The 13,636-nt window shown below is 44.2% G+C and overlaps 1 protein-coding gene across 2 annotated transcripts in view; it reads right to left on the reverse strand.

Annotated features, from left to right (window-relative positions):
• Window positions 1–12,521, reverse strand: part of AKAP8L (A-kinase anchoring protein 8 like) — a 29,404-nt gene extending 16,883 nt beyond the window's left edge. For both annotated transcript variants that reach the window (XM_036848466.1, XM_036848465.1), the window contains exons 1-3: window positions 12,399–12,521; window positions 5,868–5,942; window positions 170–202 (exon numbers count right to left, since the gene is read on the reverse strand). In XM_036848466.1, the coding sequence (XP_036704361.1) occupies window positions 170–202; window positions 5,868–5,942; window positions 12,399–12,411 (121 nt within the window). In that variant the 5' untranslated portion in view covers window positions 12,412–12,521. The remainder of the gene's footprint in view (window positions 1–169; window positions 203–5,867; window positions 5,943–12,398) is intronic.
• Window positions 12,522–13,636: the final 1,115 nt, after the last annotated feature.

A 13,636-nucleotide genomic window follows, 5' to 3' on the forward strand; every position in this document is an offset into this window, starting at 1 on the left:
CTAGTTCATACTAATAAGGCCTCCTGGGAAGGAGTAGCCAGCTCCAGGGCACCTGGGACCCCCAAAGGCAACCCCCACCCCGAAACCTTGGCTAAGCTGGGCAGTGGCAGAAAGACTCAACCAGTTCAATCCCAAGGGAGAGGAGAATGATCATGGGTAAAATACTTGCCTCTGTTTGTCCCAGAGCTCCAAGATCCATATCCTACAAAAAGTAAAAAAGCAATTACACCTATAATTGCTTACAATACAGTAAGAATTTAATTCAGGCAAAAAGACAATGATTCCTAGAACCTGAGTGGTTACAGGAGACTGAACCTCCCCTGAGAAGCCTTGAGCTTGAGAGCACTATATAAATGACCCAGGCCACTTGCTGCCCTGGTGCCTGACCTTTCGTGGCTCTGACCATCTGCTATTTAAGGAACCTCCCATTCCTAACACTCTCAGCTAAGGAATTTGGCTCCTATACGCCTTCCTTAAAAAGCCAGAATTGGAAGATTACTCCTGCCCCTGGCTAAGCACCAATCAGAGGAGGAGGAGAGCAGTTTCCAGTGCCTTACACCGACTCTGTGCTGTACAAGAAGCTCAGCACAGAGCTCACATCCACTCTGAAATCGTGTCAATCAAATCACCCGACAAAGCCATATGGAGCAGAGAAACTGACTGCCCTAGTCCCTTAAGTGTCTGTCTTAACAGGGAGAACCACCAAACACGTGAATTGTGAGTGTGCTGTGCTGGAACACATAAGCAGAGGGAGACAAAACACCACTCCCAGCTTGAGAAAAGCTGTTGAGAAAACAATCTGGATTATAAACTAAATATCCTTTGGATTTTATTACAGCATATAAGAAAAATTCATTCCTTCAAAAACATAAAGCCACTGAAAACTGACAAAGTGCAAAGCCAAGAGGGACCTCTGAGTCAAGCAGACATGTTTCTTTCCCAAGGGAGTCCATTAGAACAGGTGACTACTTTTCCAGTGTCTCTGGTGAGACCTCAGAGTTACCTGCTACTCCACACTGTCTACCCTGCAGACCGACAGGTCATGCTCATCCCAGGGCAGGGGACCAACCTCAGTGAGACAGCAGTGTGATGAACAACAGAATCCAGCCACAGGAAAGCAAGACTGCATACACTGAGAAGATGAATCAGAATGAAGGGGGGTGGGGGCAGGCTGAGATCCTACACTCAGGTTCCTCCTCAATCCACTGCACAAACGAATGGGGAGGCACTGGAAACCAGCAAGGAACTTTAGACAGACACTACTTTAATGAACCGTGGGCATGCTAGAGCTCACAAAGCAAAAATCCTCTTCAGCTGGGGAAACCAAAGCAAGGGCTTCTCGTTCGTTTGTTTATTCAACAATTATCATGCTCAGAGGACACGGAACAGAGGCTGGCAGTCCTGGGCACTCCTCAGGCCCAGAGCACTGTGTGTTAAAGGAGACGCTAAATAATTAGAGCAGCAAGGGACAGCAGCTGGAAATCATGTAAGGAGTGAGTGGTGAAAGAGGCGTTCTGACAGGCAAGAACAGAGGCTGGCAGAGCCATACAAGGAGTAATGCACTTAGTCCCAGCAGCTAACAAGAGCCTGGCCACATGGCTGTTTGCACCCAGGACAGTGGACACTAGCTATTCAAAAAGAGACAGGACTGGGAGGCAAATGCTGACCCATTGGGGTTATGCTTGTGAGGGCAGAATAGGATGTCCCTGCCCCACCCCAGGCTTCTGCTACTGAGGACTTGCCAGAACGGAGCAAAGAAGCACAAGGAAAGGAAGCAGGAGTGAGCATTAACGCTGAACACAAGGACAGGTTGGTGGCTCCTATGACAGGGGCAGGCAAGCACTCCCTGTGTGCTACTTGCTATGCCCAGAGCAACCTAGACTCCCTGATGGGCTCCCCAACCAGGTCCCTTCGCGGGGAGGGGGAAAATCTTTGTCTACACTATGTTCTTTGGCGACTCCCTGAGACCTGACCCTTGAAAAAGAACATCGGAACTAACTTCCATCCACAGAGATGAGACCAGGGATGACAAAAGAGAATTTTAAGAATATAATTTATTTTAAAAAGGAAACAACAAAGAAAGAGAGATAGTAAAGAAAAGGAGACAGTCGTAGTAAACAATAAAGAGCAAAAGCAGAAAACAATGTAGGGACTTCCCTGGTGGCGCAGTGGTTAAGAATCCGCCTGCCGGATGGACCTACAGTCTGTCATACAGAGTGAAGTAAGTCAGAAAGAGAAAAACAAATACCGTATGCTAACACATATATATGGAATCTAAGGAAAAAAAAAAAAAGGTCATGAAGAACCTAGGGGCAAGCCGGGAATAAAGACACAGACCTACTAGAGAATGGACTTGAGGATATGGGGAGGGGGAAGGGTAAGCTGTGACAAAGTGAGAGAGTGGCATGGACATATATACACTACCAAACGTAAAATAGATAGCTAGTGGGAAGCAGCCGCATAGCACAGGGAGATCAGCTCGGTGCTTTGTGACCACCTAGAGGGGTGGGATAGGGAGGGTGGGAGGCAGGGAGACGCAGGAGGGAAGAGATATGGGAACATATGTATATACGTAACTGATTCATTTTGTTATAAAGCAGAAACTAACACACCATTGTAAAGCAATTATACTCCAATAAAGATGTTAAAAAAAAGAATCCGCCTGCCAATGCCGGGGACACAGGTTCGATCCCTGGTCTGGGAAGATCCCACATGCTGCGGAGCAACTAAGCCCATGCGCCACAACTACTGAGCCCACACTCCACAACAAGAGAAGTCACTGCAATGAGAAGCCCGTGCACTGCAACTAGAGAAAGCCTGTGCGCAGCAACGAAGACCCAACGCAGCCAAAAATAAATAAATTTAAAATAAATTAAAAAAAGAAAACAATGTAAACATTCAACTTTAAGGTAATAGTTAATCAGAACAGATTATAGCCAACCTACTCAGTGAGATCACATAGGCATCAAAAAAGAATCTAAGCCTTATGCTGCACAAGGAAATGCTTCTAACAGTAAGCAAAACAAAACCGTAGACACAATTCTAGCCACCTGTAAGTTATTCAACTACCTAAAGTAACTATGCTGACAAAAGTTAAATATAAAATAATGGGATCTTGGTTGACTGTTTTTCAAAATGTTATTTAAATGCTGTTATATTATTCTTGCAATCTGAGCCAGAAGGAAAAGTAAAAATATTCCTATTGCTTCACAATATGATTGTCTATGTAAAACTACTCCAAAAAATCTACAAAAAAGAGTTACTAGTGAATAAGTAAGCTTAGCAAGGTTTATTACAAGGTCAGTATACAAAAATCAAATCTTTACATACCAGCAATGAACAACTGGAAACTGAATTTTTGAAAACTATCATATACCATACCACTAAAGACATGAAATACTTAACTGTAAATCTAACAAAATGTGTGCAAAAAACTACACCACCAATGAAAGAAATCAAAGACCTGAACAAATGAAGTGGCATACTGTGTTCATGTACTGGAAGGCTTAATACTGTTAAGATTTCAATTCTCCCAAACTAATCTATAGATTCAAGACCATTCCACTCAAAATCTCAGCAGGAATTTTAATAGAAATTGACAAACTGATTCTAAAATTTATATGCAAAAGCAAAGGAACTATAATATCCAAGTCAATTTTGGAAAAAGAACAAACCTGGAGGATTCACATTTACAAATTTCAAGACTTACTATAGTGATCAAGACAGCAAGGTACTATAGGAAATTCAGACTCAAAGATCAATGGAACTGAATTAGAGGCCAGATACAGACCCACATGTATATGTTCAACTAATTTTCAACAAAGGTAAAAAAAAAATCTTGACCTATACTGCACACTTGGTAGAAACATTAACTCAAAATGGATCACAAAATAAAAGTAAAACCGAAGACTATGAAACACCTAAAAGAAAACTTAGGAGAAAATCTTCGTGGCCTTGGGCTAAGCATAAATTTCATAGATACACCACCAGAAATCACGATCTATTAAAGGAAAAACTGGGACTTCCCTGGCGGTCCAGTGGTTAAGACTCTGCGCTGCCAATGCAGGGGGCGCGGGTTTAACCCCTGGTCGGGGAACTAAGATCCCACATGCCACGTGGTGCGGCCAAAAGACTTAAACAAACAAACAAACAAAAACAAAGAAAAGACTGATGAATTGGACTTCATCAAAATGAAGAATTTGTATTCTTCAAAAGACACTGTCAAGAGAATAAATAGATAAGCTCCAGTCTGGGAGAAAATATTTGCAAATGGCACATCTGATAAAATGCTCTGTACCCAGAATATATAAACCTGAGGGAAAATAATTCAAAAAAGATGTGTAATGTGGGACTATGTCTGATTAAAAGGGTTGAGGCAGGGAGGGCAGGACAGAGAAGCCATGCAAACCAAGTTTCTCCTCATTTATGAACTACGTGATACCTCCTTACTCATTTTCAGAACATTTTTTTAAAGTATTTTTAAAAACTAATTTATTTATTTATTTTTGGCTGCATTGGGGTCTTTGTTACTGCAGGCGGGCTTTCTCTAGTTGTGGCGAGCGGGGGCTACTCTTTGTTGTGGCGCACGGGCGTAGCTGCTCCGTGGCACGTGGGATCTTCCCGGACCAGGGCACGAACCCGTGTCCCCTGCATTGGCAGGCGGATTCTTAACCACTGCGCCACCAGGGAAGCCCAATTTTCAGAACATTTTAAGTCTCCCCCACCGCCCGCCCCGAGACTATCTGCTAATACTTCAGGGAGCTTACTTATGTCCACTTAATCAGTGACTTCTGAGGGAATGTGACTGTATAGGCTTAGTCTTTCCCTAGACCTTGGCCGTAAAACCAATAACCCATCTCAGTAACCAAGGCAAAATCCTTTAAAGAGGGCTCCTTCTTGACAGACAACTAGGGTCACAGATCACAGAAGGACAGCTTTACTGGCAGTTCTGGGCTGCTGAAGGACACCAACAGACCATCTATGGATCCTGTCAGGTGGCTACTTCTGAATTAGAGATTTAGTGTGTCTGTCCAGAGTTGAAAAATCAATGAGAAACCTTCTCTCAACCCTGTGTGTGAGGAGCCTGCTGGCCTGACTGTGTCTCTAAAGGCCTGCTAGATTCAGACAGGCAGCCTCTCCCACACTGGAGTCTCATGCACTACCCTGGGGCTAAGTAAATGGCTTGGTTTCTGCTCAGACCAATCCTCTGGACTTTTTTTTTTAATTACTATTTATTTATTTTTTTATTTTTGGCTGTGTTGGGTCTTTGTTTCTGTGTGAGGGCTTTCTCTAGTTGTGGCGAGCGGGAGCCACTCTTCATCGCGGTGCGCGGGCCTCTCACTGTCGCGGCCTCTCTTGTTGCGGAGCACAGGCTCCAGACGCGCAGGCTCAGCAGTTGTGGCTCACGGGCCTAGTTGCTCCGCGGCATGTGGGATCTTCCCAGACCAGGGCTCGAACCCGTGTCCCCTGCATTGGCAGGCAGATTCTCAACCGCTGCGCCACCAGGGAAGCCCAATCCTTTGGACTTTGATTGGCCGTTCTCCTTCCCAGACCCTCAAGGGGATTTTCTGAAGCCAGATCTTTGTCACAGACCACAGGTACTTCTAACAAAATGTCAAAGGGTCAAAGGAACAAATCTTTTACAGCCCCAAGAACTCCAGCTTGCTCAATAACAGACATCTTTCCCATAATTCCCCAAAGGGAAGCACTGGCTATTCTAAGAGCCCACCATACCATTTCACACAAGTTTGCGTTTGGAAAAGACAGTGTGACAGCAAAGTTAAAGGCAACTAATAAAACACCAGATTGCTCTGCCACTAGAAGAAGGCAGAGCATGCACCCTCCAATTCCCAGGGGCCCACACTTACCATAGTCACAGGTGGGCTGAGCACTTGTGTCTGAGTATGTAGAATGCAAAGTGGTTTCAGATCCCTGGACAAAGCCTAAACAGAGGTACAGTGTGGTTAATTTCCCCAAACAAGTTGCATGAAAATGATCTAAGACTACCTTTCAGTGGAGACTCGCTGGCAGACCCTCCCATCACTGGAAAGCCACCAAAACCTCTAGCTTCTGAACACTTTAATTTCACCTCCAGAACATATTAACCAATGGAGAGGCAGGCTATGTTTAACTTGTTATGCCAGAAGAATTGGATAAACACTTTTAAACCTTCAAACTAGTATCCTCTTTTGATAAATGGGTACCCAAATTATTCAGTTGAATGAGGAAAATATTTATATCAAATCACTGAAAGGTGAGCTCCAATTCAAAAAACAATGGGGGGTTAGTTTTGAACAATGTTAAGGTAAATAATACCTCTTCCATTCCCCCAAATCTGAAGCCGAAACGGCTTTGTATTTTTTAGTTTTCCCATAAAAAAATGTGTGTATTACAATTACCTCTCAAAGGTAATTGTAATTTCAATTGCATTGGGGTTAGCATGTTGACATGGAATAAGTATTATAGATTATACATATAATTTCTATCCTCTCAACTCTCATACTATTTCTCAACTTAAAATGAATCAGTACCAGGTAAGGAAAATCTGAACCTCTACCAGAAACTACTGCTCTCAAATGCTGATTATAACAGATTATGATGAATACTGACACTATCTTTAAAACTACACGTTTAAAACATTTTTTAAATGATTTACACTTAGCACTGAAATTATGACAGACACCATAAGGGGCAATATTCGCCTGTTCCCATCAGCACCAACTCATGACCTAAAAATTAAAGCCAGCACCTCCAGTAGCTTATTTACAACAAAAGCACACACAAAGTACCTTTCCCTGGGTAGGCATTCACATATTTGTTGACACTCTTTCATGTTCATTTCTTTTCTTTTCTTTTTTCTTATAATACTGAATGTTTATTCAAGACTAGTATGTAAAACATTTACAAATAGTCCCGTGGAGGACTCACAAATATTTTAAATTTAGAATGTGGATTTAACATTCACAGTGCATAAGGCGAAAGGTATATCAACTATGTATCTGCAACTTAATGTGAAAGATAATTTTACTTTAGCAAATACTTTCTTTACATTGAGGAAAATGTCCTTAAACATATCTTCTTTAATTTTAGTATACTCAGAGTAGGGAAAAAACAAGGTCTTTTTACATAGGTCTTTTTACAGGTCTCAAGAATTAAATAAAATTGACTCCATAGATCATGGTTAAGAACCACATGGTAAAGAATGGTTTCAAAATACTTATACTTTTGTTTTCAATTAAATTCCCCCAAATTGATGTTCTTTAACAACAAATAGTCTTTATTCCACTTGATAACATTTTTCATGTTAAGCAACATTATATGCTTGTCCTCTTTAAACATTTAAAACAATTAGGACATAGAGGCATTATCTAAAGTTTCAAACTGATAGAGAAGTCAGTTTACACACCTTCATCTTATGATTAGTGAATAAAACAAGGTACATTCTGCTGTGAATGTAATGAGAAAAAGTACTCTTACAGCACTAAAGTAGCCCTCCCTCTTTACCATTACTTTAATTCCACCACAGAGAAGGCAAAGAAAACAATTCCAATACTTCAATATCTGCTAAGGATGATCTATGGCCCTTGGAGTATATGTATGTGTGGACACCCCCCCACACACACATCTACGTAAATATATATATATATATCTGTATGTATTTAATCAATACAACTGGAAAGATCACATACAACCATGAAAAAATCCAATAAAAGCAATAAATGAAAAACACTAAGTGAATAAAAGTTAACATAAGCCATAGGAGATTTCAGAAAGGGGACAGTCCCATGGCTAAGAGATTAAGACTTCAAGGTGAAAGTGAGATTTGTTCTGAACCCTAAAGGACAACTATAACTGTGAAAACCTGGGAGATGAAGGTAGGATATTCCAGCATCAGAACTGTGAATTAAGATTTTTAAAGACGCATGCTCACCAAAGCATTTCAGTAAAGCAAAAATGGGAGATCACAGTGGAAGGGGGAAAAGAGGAATCTATGGAGGACACCTTATATGTCTTTAAATTCGAACTCGATTCTGGAATTACCAATGAACGATTAATGGAATTTTAAACAAAGAAGTGATACGATCAAAGCAGCCCCTTCAGGTCAAAAGGCAGGTATGCAGGCAATATTGGACAAGGAAGAGGCTGAAGGCAGTAAGTCATAATCAAAATGGTTTGGGAGAAAGTTAAGGGGGGGAGGGGAAGGGAGGTCCAAGAGGGAGGGGATGTGTGTTTGCGCATGGCTGATTCACTTCACAGAGCAGCAGAAACTAACACATCATGTTCATTTCTTAAGACCACAGGAACAAAGATGACAGCAACAGCAGCCAACAACTTTACAAGTGTTTCCCCTGCAGGGTTCTAAGAGCTTTATCTGCATTATTTCATTTCATCCTCACCACAGCCAACAAGAGGGACAGGGCCAAGACCCTTACCCTGCAATTCCAAAAAGGTCTGAAAACCAAGTGTTCTCCTCAAATGTGGTGTCAACACTCATTTTGGGGCAAAACTGACCTGTGAGGACATTTTTTATCTTTCTTCATTTAATTACAAGGTGCTGCCCCAGACCCCAGTGCAGGTGCTGTGGAATGTCCTCGCAAGCTAGAATTCCAAAACACACCCAGCTCCAAGGGTTTCAAATAAGGATCAGTGGACCCACACTTTATCTTTACTTCCCAGAGGAGAGAACTGAGACTGGGCATTGGGGAATGAGAGAGCCAGTGAGAGAAGTATACAAATCCAACATTTTTTACCTTCCCTAATTAAAGAGGGCACACTGGAATAGATTCCCTCCAGGGACCCAAGACCTTCCTGAGATACCTAAATCTTAACCCTTGATAATCAATAATTGTACACAAGAAATACTGAAAGCATTCTAAAGATGGCTGACCCGTGGGGAAGGCTCACAGGGTAAAAAGTACCTTACACGGGCCTTTTCCACTGTTTGCTCAACTAGCTTCTGGAAACCTGTCTGTTCAGCAATAGTGCCACTGGCAAAATGGCTCCAGACTTTAGGTAATGTGGTTGGTATGTACTGCAGCTGCAACTGGAACCTACCACAAGCTAACAGAAATACATACTAGAACCCAGTACACGAAAGCCACGGAGCATAAGATCTATGTATATTCAGGGGAGAGGGGGCCTGACTCTTCCCTGGGAGAAAGGAAAGACAATCCATCAAACCTTCAGAGCTCAATGGCAAACTGCTCTAGTTCTGTCCTCCCCACATTAATATTCTTTTCCACAATACTGTCTCCAGGGCAGGACCTTCTTTAGCCAGTTATGTTCCAATTATGAACAAATTCTTGTCTGGCTGAGATATCGTTCTCTTCTTAGTTCAATTTACCAGCTTGATAAGCTCTGAGTAAAAATAAAATAAGCTGTGAGTGAAAAAATAAAAATAAAATAATCAAGTTTTTGGTCATATAAAGTGAAAGGTCAGACCATGGATTTATAACTCTGTATCACAGCCCCTCCCTCTTGGCCAGCCTCTCTGACATCTTTTTTGCTCAAAAATACACAAAGCTTCTCAGTTTTATTCTTTTCCTTTTTTTAGAAAGGGATCCTTTGAAGAAATGATATTAAGTGACAAAAATTAGAGGACAATTGGAACTGGGTTAGGTTGCCCCCAACCTTTACTATCTGGTGATAACCAGCCTCCAAGATGGCCTCCAATGATTCTTGCCTCCAGACATGATGTTGTCTCTTCCCAAACTAATAGAGATAGCCAGTGTAACCAAAAAGATATTGCAAAAATGACTAAGTGTGACTTCTGAGACTTCCACCTTGCTCTCTCTTAGATCATTCACTCTGAGGGAAATTAGCCAGCATAGAGTGAGTACCCTCTAGTAAGCCTGTGGAGAGGTCCAGATAGTATAGGAACCAACAGCCAGCACCAACCTGTCAGCCACATGAGTCTCAGTCACCTTCAGCCTGAGTCAAGCCTTCAGATGATTACAGTCCCAACTAACATCCAAAATGTAACCTCATGAGAAATCCCAAGCCAGAACCATCCAGCTAAACCACCTGTGCATTCCTAACACACAGAAAATATGTGAGATGATACATGTTCCTATAAAAAGACTGGTAGCATTTCAGACCTTTGTTTGAAGACCTGATTCTGGATTTTTGTCCTGTTTTTCCACTGCTCCAATCTCCCCCCCTCAGTGCTAGAGATGGAACATTCTTTCTCAAGTACACATAAAGAAACTAGGTTCAAAAAATGGACAAGTTATCAAAAAGATAAATTATTTTAATCACCTTCTATGCGTACTAATAATGGTAACATTTGTTTCAAGGCCTCCAGAAGTTCTCCTTACAGGCAAACAGTTGTCTGAAATGTGACATAAAATGCCTCTGACTTTATTTATTTATTTAGGGCTGTACCGAACAGCATGTAGGGTCTTAGTTCCCTAACCAGGGATTGAACCCGTGCCCCCTGCAGTGCAAGCATGCAGTCTTAACCACTGGACCGCCAGGGAAGTCCCTACATGCCTCTGACTTCGGTGGTCTGCTTCTTAAAAGGGAAAGACTCACATTATAAATCTACTGTGGTTTTCAGTTGATCAAGATCAAGGAAAAACTAATCATTACCTCATTACCTTGGCTACCTCAGTGCCCACTCAAACCCAGAATTACAGTCTATAAGATGTGGAGTTGAAATTCAGAATTGGCCATTTGTGACCTCTCTAAACTCAGTTTCCTTGTCTATAAAAAACAAATGGTCCATTATTAAGCTACCCCACAGCCCCCCACCATTTATCCCTGGTTTCTTCAGCTATCCTGCCCCTGATAACCACAGAACTGTCTTCTAGTTCTCAATAAGATTTGGTGAAAAGGATCACACCTCAATTCCAGATATGTCAGTAACAACCCTACTGACTTTCCTCCTGAACCAGGAAGGGTACACAAAGGCTAGGGCAGGGTTGCTCAACCTTGGCACTACTGATGTTTGGAGCCACATAATTCTTCCTGGTGGGGCCATCCTGTGCACGGTAGGATGTTTAGCAGCATTCTTGGTCTCTATCCGCTAGATGCACCAGTAGCACTCCCACCCCAAGAAGTGAAAACCAAAAATATCTCCAAACATTGCCAGTGCCCACTGGAGGGCAAAACTGCCCCCGGTTGAGAACCACTGGGCTAAGGGATGGTTGCTTTAAAAACTGGAGTTCTTGCCAAGCTCCTGACCTGGAGGGCTAACACTAACCTTCTTGTCTAGGCCAACATAAAGCAGCCTATGGAGCAGCCCTAGAGGCTCAGGTTCCATTCTCAGTCCTAAAAACACTCCAAGTAGAATACAGGTTACCCAGCAACCACACGCTCACGCCTGTAATATCCCCATTACAAGCGAGGCTCTTGGCTGAGAAGCCTCATCAGTTATTCCCAAGGCAAACCCAGGCAGCCTTTGAATTCATCCAGGGATGATCTGCAATCACCCAAGCATATCCTATGGCTCCTTCTCTAATCTCATCATCCGCCCTCTCCCTTTAGCTCAAGTCCCACTGATCTCCTTGGCTGATCTTTTAACAAGTCAGGCAGTTCCTCCCACTGCGTCTTTATGTCGAAGGCCCCCTGATATCCTTAACTCCCTCATTCCATTCAGGTCTCTACTCAAATGTCACCTCTTCACAGGTCCCCAGCCACCCCATGTAATACAGCGACCCCCCTCAAGGTACTAACCACCCCACGATATATACTATGTTTGTCAATTATGGTCTGCCCTCCTCTATAAAACGCTTGAGGAGTTCTTGTCAGTATTCCAGCGTCTATTCAACCCCGACACGATGAATTTGACAGGTGTGGAATGAGTTAACGTGGAAGCTAGCCACTCCCCACAAGGCTCAGGCTCAGTACCTAAGGACGCGAGATTCCCACTCAGCCCAAACCCTTCATATATTGATTTACTCATCCCCCCCCGAGCCTGGCGCCTCTCCCAGCTTGAGGCAGATAAAAGCGGGAGATGGTGCGGACAGCTGCGGCATCTGCACGGAAACTGCGCGAGGAGCAGTATGGCAACGGCGACCGCAGCCGAGTCAGCAGACTGACCTGAAGGGCCGAGGCCTGAGAAAGGCCGACTTGAGGCGTCGAGGACCCAGGGGGCTGGGCCAGGAACGGAAGAGAGAACTCAGGTGCCGAGGCCAAGGCCCACGGACACAGACAACAGAAGCCAAGACTTCTGGCGGCCGGGAGCCGGGACCCAAGATTGCCAGCACAGAGAACTGAGACGCCTAGGCGTGAGGAGCGCGAAACTCAGGCGACGGGCCTGCGGCGCCATTTTGTGACCGCAGAGAGGGCAGTGTCCAGGCCCCGGGGGAGGCACGGACGAGCCCGGCGCGGATCTGGCACATCCCTGCCCCTCCCCACCCGGACCCGACCCCCCACCCCCACCCTACCGGGCCCACCTGTGTAGCTCATGGCAGTAGCGACGCTGCACCCGAAGACTCAGGCAGCTGCTCCACTCGTCAGAGTCCGCGAAAGCGGCGACAATGCCCGAGGCTCCTTCTACACACAACTGAGCCCCGCCTCCCGACCGCATTGGCTCGCTCCGGACACTGGCTTCACACCTGTTGGATGGCCCCGCTGTCCATCTCGAAGTGTCCTTATGCCAGTGGCTGAAGGTGCTGCCAATCTCGTGAGAGCCCTGCCCTATTCCCGCCTCCCGTTATCCCGAGACCATGGTGATTGGCTCAGAGGAGACGGCCTGGAGGTGGAATCCTGTGGTGTTCGAAGGGGCGGAGCTGTGCACTACGGAAAGACCTGAGGCCCAAGCGCAGCCAGGCTGGAGGAGGGCCTGTGCCCTGGAGGCCGGCAGGAGGGAGCCGGATCTAACAGCGCAGGGCACACCTCCAGTCCCGGATCTGCCATGGGGGTGCTGTGCCAACCTGCGCTCTTTCCTAACTTCTCTGGTCTTGAGCTCGAAAACGAACACGGGAAAACCATGTTGGAATGAAAATTACAACTAAGCGCCAAACAAGATACTGGGCACACGTTCAAATACGTGAGATGATAACGTATGCAAATAATTCAGTCCGGTGCTGGGTGCGGTAAAGAAATGTTACATTTTGTTATCCACTGTTACATAATGATAACAAGTATATAGCATGTTATATTATATACTTAATAACTATATTTGTATTATCATTTCAAATGCCCCCTCATATCTGTGAGGAAGTTTCTTTTAAAACTCCCGCTTAAAAGATAAGAAAACTGAGGCTTGGAATTCATGACTTCCTCAGGGTCCTTGACACTTAAGTGTCAAAGCTGGAACTACCCCTCTAAACCCCTCTCGGTTTCTTCTGGACTTTAGAGATCCTGCAGTAAGTAGCCCAGCCAGGCTCCAGCTCTGTCCTCAGCACCCTCATTGGATGTGTGGAATACACTGTCAGAGACATTTCATAACTTCTAAGAGATGACTTGACAGAGCTGCAGACACTGAAAATCATACTCAGTCGTGCTTGTGAAAATTCAAGCTGTATGACTTTTACATTTTTTTTTGTTTGTTTTACTTATACTGCTACTGGGACTTCCCTGGTGGTCCAGTGGTTACGACTCCGTGCTCCCAATGCAGAGGGCACGGGTTCGATCCCTGGTCAGGGAACCAAGTTCCCGCATGCTAAGATCCTGCATGCCGCACCACATG

Source organism: Balaenoptera musculus, chromosome 3, assembly GCF_009873245.2.
Source record: "Balaenoptera musculus isolate JJ_BM4_2016_0621 chromosome 3, mBalMus1.pri.v3, whole genome shotgun sequence".
NCBI lineage: Eukaryota > Metazoa > Chordata > Mammalia > Artiodactyla > Balaenopteridae > Balaenoptera > Balaenoptera musculus.